Source organism: Eschscholzia californica, unplaced genomic scaffold, assembly GCF_041429995.1.
Source record: "Eschscholzia californica isolate CP2 unplaced genomic scaffold, dmEscCali1.0.p SCAF_5, whole genome shotgun sequence".
In the NCBI taxonomy this organism is placed as follows: Eukaryota; Viridiplantae; Streptophyta; class Magnoliopsida; order Ranunculales; family Papaveraceae; genus Eschscholzia; species Eschscholzia californica.
Genome location: NW_028238472.1, coordinates 3,262,546 through 3,273,752, shown reverse-complemented (window position 1 = coordinate 3,273,752; position 11,207 = coordinate 3,262,546). Strand labels below are relative to the sequence as shown.

General features: G+C 35.5%; 1 protein-coding gene across 1 annotated transcript; it reads right to left on the bottom strand.

Annotated features, from left to right (window-relative positions):
• Positions 1-5,692: 5,692 nt before the first annotated feature.
• Positions 5,693-10,421, bottom strand: LOC147536299 (eukaryotic translation initiation factor 2 subunit gamma-like). The gene is made up of 9 exons (XM_086640528.1): positions 9,961-10,421; positions 9,295-9,451; positions 9,112-9,173; positions 8,407-8,519; positions 8,214-8,316; positions 7,778-8,005; positions 7,461-7,679; positions 6,922-7,182; positions 5,693-6,235 (listed from the first exon to the last, which is right to left on the bottom strand). The coding sequence occupies exons 2-9, from the start codon at positions 9,398-9,400 to the stop codon at positions 5,933-5,935; spliced, it is 1,395 nt and encodes a 464-aa protein (XP_086496654.1). The 5' UTR covers positions 9,401-9,451; positions 9,961-10,421; the 3' UTR covers positions 5,693-5,932.
• Between the last annotated feature and the right edge of the window lie 786 nt (positions 10,422-11,207).

The window sequence follows — 11,207 nt, the reverse complement described above, 5'->3', positions numbered from 1 at the left end:
TCTTTGATTCTACCTTTTGTTCTCTTGTACACTCAATAGAGGTTCACACAAAGGTCCATTGCATCGAACACACCATAGAAACATTTTGGACGACTTAGAAACGAGTTGTGACATGTAGTGGCTAAATAATGAAAGTTTGCTCATACAACGTGCCTTTTATGAGACCTTAAGGTGGGGGGATTTTTTTAAGTCTCTACGCATAATTAAACACTACTATTATTATTGGCTTCATTTGACTGGATTTGTCGTCAATTTAGTTTTGGTTAGCAAACCCAATTAGAACACCTGATTCAACCAAAGTGTAGGAGATTACCTCATGGAATTCTAATTTGAAGTTCATGGGACCAAAAGTTGGTCGTATTGAACAATGTTTATTTTGATTATTTTTTAAATTGTTGTAGTCTTTTTAAAATAGTAAAATTTCATGGAGTTGTCTGTTTCATGGCGGTTCTTGTTTTGTGATGGCATGATTTTACAATTTTTTATGGGTGTGCCTAAACGGTCTAGCATGACCATAATTTTGGAACACCGCAATCCATTTGGTTGTGGTGTATCGTTCTGACTCACTATTAAGTGGGTTCAGATGTTTTAATGTTGCTTCTAAAGAATTCAGTTTTGCTTGTTCTTATCGATCCCCCCCCCCCCCCCCTCCCCAATCCCCATTGTGAACCACTACACTCTCTTGTTTATCTCACTTCTTCATCAACTTCATATTCTTCATCATTTTTATCACTTCCAAACTAAAGTTAGAATTTTCTTCATCTATTAAAACGGAAAATCAACTTTCGCAGAAGGAGGCATCTAAACATTTTGCATAAAATAGGAGGTGAACCGAAAACATAACATAAATAGGGGCTAGATAGAAAATAACCTTTTTTTGAATATTTTTGAATTGGAATCTTGCGCTCCCCTTTCGGAAATGGAATCGGATATAACAGACTATACCAACTCTACCCTTAAGTTACACATAAATTTACGATCTTATCCTATACAGAAAACGACAATAAGTTTGACCAGCAAAGACCTCGATGAGTCAAACGCCTAAGTGACTAGTCACTATAATTTATACTTAAATAATCACAATCATCATCATTCAGGTGATAAATCAAATCACTTCATCTAAAAGAGGAAAAACAAAATTATTTTGTTAAACAACATCAAAGTCAAGTAATTCACAATTAGGCACATCGTAAATCTCATCAAAAAAAAAGAATTTGTCTTGATCTAACTAATTTGTAATTTAAGCAGCTAGTAAATCATTTTGATATAATTATGTTGTGTTATAATCAAATTGTTACTATATGAATTGGGCCGATGTGTCACAAGATCTAAAAATAAAGAAACGTCGGATCCATAATAAAGATTGGGCAATAGCTTTTTGAGGTGAAATGAATATGTAGAAGACATATATTGTTCTAATGCTCCAACTCTTAGTCGTCAACGATATTGTCTCCGTTTTTGACGTCTAGACACAGGTTCATGAGTACAGAGTTTTGTTTGTGTCGAGGCTTCACCGGACCACCCAAAAAAACTCGTCACTTACTAAATTGGAAATACACATATGGTCTAGACTATCTCTTAAGTTGTGTTTGATATAAGATAAATAATAATGTGGAAATAAAAGAGTTTACTGGAATGTTTTCCATGGAATATATTCTATAGAAATTAAAGTTCTTTCGGTTGGTTGTCTTTTTTTATTTCGTGGAATTACATCAATCTATTATTGGTTGACAACTAACTTCCACAAATATGATTAGTCAAAACGGAATATATTCTGTGGAAATTAAATTGAAGTTAAAGAATTTTAATATTGGTTAGAATTAAGAGTTTTTACTTAACTTTCGTGTTGTCAAAATGATATCTTTACAATGATCTCGTTAAATGTCATTTTTATCATTGTGTTGTCGAAAAGACATTTTCACCCTTATATTGTCAGAATGAAACTTGTAAACATATTGTCAAAATGACATTTTTGCCTTTAAGTTGTAACATTAATGTGTTTACTCTCCTATAGTACCAAAAAGACATGCTTACCTTTTTACGTTAGCAAATTAAAATTTTGTTGATAAAGAAGGGTAAATATGCTACTTTACTAACATAAGAGTAAGAATGTCGATTTGTTTATACAATAAGATAAAAAAAAAATTAAATTTTACTAATATACAAGAGCAAAATGATATCTCGACAACGAAATGATAAAGATTACATTTTACTAATACAAAAGGGTAAAAGTGGCATTTTAATGTGTTATTTTTACAAGATAAGGGCAAGAATGTCATTTTGATCATATATCATTTCGAGGGTAACAATGTTATTCTGCCTAACATATGGTAAAATATCATTTTGGAATTATAGAAGGAATAAAACTGTAATTTTGACAACATAAGGTTAAAAACGTCAATTCGGCAACATATTGGTTATTTTTGAAAATTCGACTACGATCTACGTTAGTCGTTACAAGACATTGATACATCATGAAGATGTGATGAGCATGATAATCGTCTAATTTACACCATGAATGAAATAAGCCTAAAACCCGACAAATTATGCTATTGTTTACTTTATTTATAGCTTAAATTACATGGGATAAGTTTTGATGGCAAACTGCCGCCGAGACTCGATCACACGACTTCGTGGACTTAAGAGGGGTGTCCAACCACTGCACCATGGTGGACGCGACATATTGTCAAATACTTAGAGTAGATTTGTACAAGTTCCGCTCAAAAAAAAAAGATATGTGTATGTTCTTGGCCCTGTCTCTTTTTGTTGTCAAATTTTCTCTCTTCCTTAATAGAATGTCAACTATTAGTCAAATGTATTGACCATTACTTTTTGTTCTTTTTATTCATAACATTTATTGATCAATTAGTTCTTCTTATTTATCTAGTTACTCATACTAGGGATCAAAAAAAGAGAAAACCAGAATTTGTTCATAAATATGGGTGGTGGTTCTGGTTAATATATTGGTTAGGATGGTGGTTGTGACGGTGGACATTTACTTGGAAGGATGACGATAATGGTGGGGAAACATAATTGTGGTGAAGTTGATGGTGGTAATGGTGATAGGTTGATAGCGATGATAGTGGTAATGGCTCCTAACGATGATGGTAACGTGTATTGATTTCTTGGCCTTTAGGGTATTACCTTAATTTATTTGTTTTTTGTTGAAAGTGGGTACTACCTTAATTAAGCACCAAAAATCTTATTTCTATTGTGATTCAATTATTTGAACATGATGATTCAATTGTGCTTTTTTAATACTTTTTCGGGGAGAATTCGATAAATCAACTATATAATGGACCAAAAATTTATTGTAAGTAGTAAAACTGTAAAAGTATTAACCTTTGTGTGCCTTTCAACAATAAAAAATAGGCCAGCGCTTTGGGGAAAGTTAAATAGTTTCCGGGGTGTGAAATTTTAAAGGGAATATGTATAATTTTAGAGATTTTCCGGGGAAATAAATTTTAAGGGGAAATAAAAAAAAACACTCCACCTCACCTCACTCTATCTCCACCTCACCTCACTCTCTCTCCACCTCACCTCTTTGTCTTCTCCGATTTGGTCGCCGGCCGGAAAATTTTCCGGCCGGCGACCATTTAAAAAAAAAAAAAAAAAAAAAATTTCCACTCTCTCTCTAGAAACTCCGGCGAAGGGGTTTCCCTTCGCCGGAGTTCCGGTCTGTTGAAGAACAGACCAGTCCGGTCTGTTCTTCAACAGATCCGGTCTTCAACAGGCCGGATCTGTTGAAGAACAGACCGGAACTGGTCTGTTCTTCAACAGGCCAGATCGGGTCTGTTGAAGAACAGACCAGTTCCGGTCTGTTCTTCAACAGACCGGGACTCCGGCGAAGGGAAACCCCTTCGCCGGAGTTTAGAGAGAGAGAGAGTGAAAAAAAATTTGTTTTTTTTTAATGGTCGCCGGCCGGAAAATTTTCCGGCCGGCGACCTAATCGGAGAAGATAGAGGTGAGGTGGAGAGAGAGAAGTGAGGTGGAGAAGCTATTTTGCTTTCCCCTAAATAAAATTGTCAAACAAATTTGACCAATTTTTGACCAAGTCTTCACACCCCGGAAACTTTTTAACTTTCCCCAAAGCGCTGGCCTAAAAAATACTGTAACTTTGTGGTGTGAAATAGTAATTTTGGTGTTTGGACACAATTTTCTTGCAACATTTAAGTTAAAAAGAACTTTGTATAAGGCTTCTCCTTTAAGTTAAGCTTTAAAGTTGAAGTTTGAGGTGGGTACCTAATAAAGTAAAGACTAATCATCTTCTTCACCTTTCTTACTATTTTAAAGCATTTCAAGTATAGTTCTTGTTTCTCTTATTAGGTGAAATTTCTCATTTCATATACATTGATATTGTTTTCTATTAGGTGAACGTGATTTATTTTCTATTACTCACCAATAACATATGTTACCACTGAATACCACACAATGTTGATCGATTATAAGCTAAACTATGAATAGGCTAATCTAGATTGTAACCCGGACTAGTTTACTAAATGATCCTTATATAAGTTAGGCTACTAACGGTCTCTACCCACGCTCTACCGATGTTTAAGTAATGGTTGCAGTAGTATGGCATCTACTCTTCATTGCAGGAAAATTTGAAGAAAAAAAGTTACTTCAGGAAGAATCTTGAGTAACTCTCGCCCCTCACATTTCTTGTTTAACTGGGTTCTCAGTAGAATGTTATAATTACCTGTTTTTCGTTTATTAATTGCATAGTCGATTTGACATTTGTCCACTTGTGACCTATGCTTTTGTGTATATTAGTACATTTTAAGTGATTGTTTAACCTCTAGTAATTGTTTCTATAACTCGAGGTGAAAATATCTAATTTTGGTTTACCTTACCATTCACAACTTTGTAAAAAGAATAATGCCCTTGTCGCTTCTCTTAGTGGCATGTAGTGGTTTCTTAGATTGAATCCACAAGTAGGTACATTAGTGTGAAGGGTGAAATAGTACCCATAATATTAAACTATGGGCAGACATAAAGTGATATATATAAATGGAATCAAGGAAGGTATATCTAATAATGTATATTATAATGTAAACAGTGTTGAAATATTGAAGACATTTTAAGAAGAAAAAACAAAGTCATGATTATTTCGTTTAGCTTTTAAATTTTTTGCTGTGTTCCTCCCTTTTTTGGCCTTTGGTGCGCTTTAAAATATAATAGATTGTTCGTGGGAGTTTTTGTTTTGGTGAAAATGTGTCGGCCGTAAAAAAAAACGCAGGTTATAATTTGATTGCAATTTTATTTCATAGAGATATACATTTACCTCAAAAATTTTACTTAAAATTTCATAGGTTATATTTTTTTTTATTTACTTCAAAGAGAGAAGATGAAGATGTGAGCTCTATCAAACTCTCAGAAAAAATGAACAATCAGATTTATCTAAAATAACCTAGTGATATGTTCAATAACTCTTGTTTAACCTAAATGACTAACTTGTTTATTTGGCCCTAAATGCTGCTGTCAAAGACAACCATATAGTTAAATCAAATGGACTATTTTACCTAATTCACTTACGAAAAAACGAAAGGATAAGTTTTTTTTTTTTTTTTTTTTGAAACGAAAGGATAAGTTAACAATCTCCCTTCTCTTCTTATATCTGTAGAATTTTGGTTTAGTACTAATATGAATTAATTAGCTGATGTCTGATTTAGACTAGCCTATGCTTGGATGATTTAGACCACAAAACCACAGGATTAAGATATGAGAAAAATCCAAAAACAACATTCAATCTGATTAGGTCAAAAAACAGAATAGTGAATATCATGTAAACATGTCTTCTTCTCCATCTAACAAAAATTGTACCTAGTAGTTCTCTTCCTACCCACATCTTCCCTATTCTCAAGTCTCTGATTTAAGTCTTAGTCTACTCTCTTTTTTCGCTTTGGTTTTTCTCTCCCTTTGTAAGTTTTACTCAGATGGGGCACGGTGGGACTTCGAGGGTGGTTCCGGCTTGAATTTGTCCCCAGCCAATAAGACGCCAATGCTTTTCAACCCGTCGACTGAGGGCAACCTTCTCTCCTTTGCTAGTGCAGACAGGTGAAGTCAGCTGCAGTTTAGCCAAATCATTTTTCACGGCGATTACTCGAGCTCCTGTTGACATTGAACCAATGTTCAACATTAATATCTCAGCCTTTGTTAGCTTTGATACTTTCCCCTGCCTCTCTGTTCCCGTTGTTTTTACTCCTAGAAGCCGTCGGAGAAGGAAGAAGTTCACCTGAAAAATGTAACAAGAACAAGCTCTCATTTGCCATTTTTATGAAGTATAAACAAGATTTTGGATGGGAAGTAACATATAACTGGCATTTAAAGTTTAGTGAGCATAATATAAATGTCCAACTTCGCTTTGCGGTTGTCTGGCGATTAGGCTATAACTTCTAAGTACGGGCTCAGATCTAGTAAGTGGCCCTTTTGCGTGGGACGGTTGAGCATCTTCCGAGAGAACAAAACCATGTTTCACTCGGACCTGGGTGGCAAAAATGGTGACGATATCGTGTAGTACTTGGTATTGAGTCATTACAAATGATGTTAGAGCCAGACATGGCTCACTTTCTAAGGGAGAGGAGAAGTAATACCCCAATCGCCTGGAGGAGCGTCCAGATTCTCGGCTACAGCTATGAGCTATTGAGCTCAACTCTAGTAATTGTCAGGGTCTTCTAGGTGTGCTCGTGAAGCATTCACCAAGAAAAAAATCCTATATCCATAGGGCTTGTAGTTAGGTGGCAAAAGATGGACGGTATTGGTAGCCGCTAGAGCTTACGTAGTTAGACGTATCAAGTTTTACAGAAAGTTGTTGCCTAAACTGGATTAATACCAACTACCATGTCAATGAACACAAAAAAGATTGTAATGATGAACATTCGCCTTGTAATAAATTAAACAAGTTTGTGTGAAGATGATTACCTCAAGTTCAACAAAAACCTCAGGAAGCGAACCAACTTCACCAAGAACCTGGCCAACCAGCCTATCAGCACGTGTTAGAGTGGGGTCCATGGTTGTTCCAACTCCAATAAGACCTCCCGGTACAGCAAATTGTAGCTCATTTTGCTCAGCGTATAGTGAAACAATTCTAGAGTATATTGGGGTACACTTGATTCTACCATTTTCATCTTTTACAACAATCCCAGGTCGGACCTCAATGAATTGATTCACCCTCAAAACACCCTAAACAACACAATTTTGAATTAGATGACAAGAAGATACATCACTAGTAGGTAACATTTCAAGACAATAACAGCTCCTCATGAAAGATTATTGATCTTCAAAAGGATAATGTTTACAATAATAAACCTAACCCTAGCTCTGCCCATCTGATGAATCAGAAATGGTATTCAATAATCAAAACCCAAATAGGTCTTCAGAACACCAAATGCAAATAAGTAGGACACTTTAACCATTCATGAATTAAATTACTTTGTACAAATGCGGGATAAACAACTTACGTTGAGTATACTTCCACCAGCAACACCACCCTTTACTTCATCGACCTCTAACCCAGGCTTATTGACATCGAAAGACCGGATAACAATCATAGTTGGCGGTGAGATAAAGTCCCTCTCTGGGATTGGTATCTTTTTTACGATATATTCACACACTACATCAATATTGTATTTTAACTGTGCAGAAATCGGTACGATTGGTGCATTATCAGCCACAGTTTTCTGCAAAAGTTTCAGCTTATGAATTAGTTCACTTGAGTCAATTTGGTAATATGGTACCAAATATGTCGATGATCATTTAGAAGTTTGCGGAAACTAACCTGAATGAACTTCTTAATAGCTTCATGTTGATTGATAGCAACATTTTCTTGAATAAGATCAACTTTATTTTGAAGGATGATTATGTGTTGGAGGCGCATGATTTCAACTGCGGCAAGATGCTCAGAAGTCTGAGGCTGGGGACAACTCTCGTTTGCAGCTATCAAAAGTAGAGCTCCGTCCATAATTGCTGCTCCATTGAGCATAGTTGCCATAAGAATATCATGACCCTATTGCAAATAAACAGAACACAAAATAAGGCCAGAAATGTGGAGGAGATTGACATATAGTGTATTAATCAATTGCTAATAGACTACTTTTACTACTGCCGGAATCATTACCAAGAAAATATCATTACCACCACAAGAGGTACATCGATAATCGATTGTAATGGCCACGTCTCACTCAATAACTATCTAAACGGTAAAAGCAACTTACCGGGCAATCCACAAAAGAGACGTGTCTCAGTAGTTTCATTCTTGTATTTTCAAAACCTGGAACATCACATAGAGGGCTATCTTCTTTTCCACTGCCATATGCCCTGCAAGCAAATTTAGAACAGATGATGAAACATCGAACATCTAGAAAAATATTATGAAACAACAATAACAAGCTTTCAGTATAACCATACTTGTAGGCAGAAGGACGAGGGCATCGTTCATCTTCACATTTGTATATTTTCGCATTTGCATACCCAAGCTTGATAGTGATGTTACGCTCCAACTCATTTTTAAACCTCACAGTCTATCAAAAGAAACAAAGTAAGAATAATTTGTCGGCAGATCACTAGAGAAAAACTGATAAAGGAGCCCAGATAGACCACCACATGTCGCTCTTTATTTTGGATAGAGCTCGAAAAATAAGAAATAAACAAGATGAAGTGAAACATAATAAGATGCATTGCAGTTGCACTATAAGACAGACTCAGTTCATGGTTATGATACTCAGTTGAGACAACATTAGACTGGGAGCCACTCTATGTGTCAGAGCCAATTACTTAATTTGTTTAAAACTCCTTAACATTAGACCGGGACCTTTCTCTATGGATCATTAGACACAGATAACATTTGTATCCTTAAACTTCAAGTATGGCATATGCTACTTGGAGCTCATACTTCAACTCTTCAGTTTTCCTTTTGAGTTATATTAATTAATCTTCAGGCAGTTTAATAAGACATAGAAACAGAATCCTTGCTTCCACATCAACATTTCTACATTAAACAACTAGCCCAAACAAAGAAGTTAATTATATAACCGAAATTGACAACAATACACCGACGCACTCACTAAGAGTTCAACAAAAATAAGCACTAAAAAATAGAACAATGTAGTTTACCTGGACACCGGATATAGCTTTAACAACAGTCGACTTTCCATGAGCGACATGGCCAATAGTACCTAATAATCATATCATCAAAATGAAAGCCAACTCCCATATTCCATTATCGGAGACATCGTATCGGTTTCACAAAAAAACATTAATAAATCTAAAATCAGTAAGTAAAAGCTTGTAAATTACCAATATTTATGGTAGCTTGGCGAGAAATAACTTCCGGTGATAGCGGGTGCAATTTCGCTACATCCAGTTTACTTAAATCCTGTTCCATTAAACCTTTCCGAGCCATCTCTAATGTCTTTAAAGGATCTTTCAACTACTACAAAATTATCCTGGCCCACTGACCCATACCACAAGAAGATGAAGTATTAGGGTTTTGACCTTTCAACGATGCATTCTAAATATTAGGGTTTGATAGTAGATGTAAACCAATCAAACTTTCAAGGAGATAACTAAATAGATCAAATCTTGCATATTAAGATAGAAATCAATCTAAAAACAAACAAGCATTAGAATCAAAATATGCAGATAGGATAAAGTTTGAGATGAAATTAAAGATTTGGGGAGGAATTGAAAAGATAAAGTAAAGCAATACAAGAAGACCCACTGACCCATACAAGAAGAAGATAAAGCATTAGGGTTTTTGACCTTTCAATAATTCTTTTTGAAGATTAGGGTTTGGTATTAGAAGTAAAGCAATCAAAACTTTCAAGAAGACAACTAAAATAATCAAATCTTGCATACTAAGATAGAAATCAATCTTTAAGCTAACAACTATCAGAATCAATATATGCAGATAATATAAAGTTTGAGCTGAAATTAAAGATTGGGGGAGGAATTGAAAATCACCTTGATCTAGGGCAACCGTGAGTGGTGGTTTGGCTGCCGGAGAGACCGAGAGGCGGAAGAATACGAGATTTGGTGTGTGTTTTTGACGTCCTGAAGTTCAGAAAACCCTTAACTGAGTTAAAAAAACGCACTCGTTTATTTTCGTTATGGGCTTGGACTTCATTGATCATAACCTGTCCAAAGCCGATTTGTCAGCTTGAAAGCCCGGCCATACAAACGATACAACGGTGCTTATTACAAGCGGGCCTTGGTCTCCTGCAGCCACCACCACCACCATTGTCCGACCACCGTCTCCAACTATCACCGCCATCACTCTTGTCTCTTGGATCTGTCAAGAGGAGGAAGAATGAGAAATAAAATTTCAACCATCACGCCACATCTCTCTGGCGTATCGGTTAGGGGAAGAGGAAGAAGATTTTTTTCACTCAAAATATTAGATGTTTCAGTCAAAATTTTATCTCAGCTTCAATCTTGTAAATGTTTTTTTAACTATTTTAACGATTTCTTTTTCAAACACGATATTTTAAGTGTTATTACATTCATTAGATGTACTGGGTACATCATGATTCTATAACACGAAGATACATCATTAATTGACATCATTCATGTTCAAAAAAGATTGACATCATCCTACGAGTACATCATGAATCTATAACGGGAAGACATACAACTGTCATATCATTAAAGATATTTTTCTTTCTAAAGCCATAAAAAGATCATTACATCGTCCTAAGAGCCTAAAGCCCAATTGTTTCTACACTTACCTTCGTTTATACTCTATTTACATAATTCAAGAAAGATGGATTCCAACTTCCACCTTGAGTTGAATTATGACATTCGGAATAGTAAATGCACAATCAACTAAGCAAAAACAACTATTCCTCCCGTTATAGTACTCCGTATGTTATCTTTTCCACTTATTTAAAATTTTGAAGGACCGATAAGTGACCTAATAATAAAAAGGAGAGTTGCGAACAACTGGTAACCCAGTTGATAAGTGCATATACTGCAATGCGGAGGTCCCATCTCATGCAAGTGCAAATCTAAGAATATTGAATTTGGTATAAATAAAGTAGTTTTTGTTGACTTTAGGTCATTTCATTTCGTCAGTCTTTAGGCTAGTTATATTGAACTTTGATGCAAATTTAGGAGTATTGAACTTGGGAAAACCAGACGAATTGCTCCAACAAAAGGGCCATTCTCGACCATATCCGGCCGACGACTTGTAGGGTGCGTTTGGTAATATA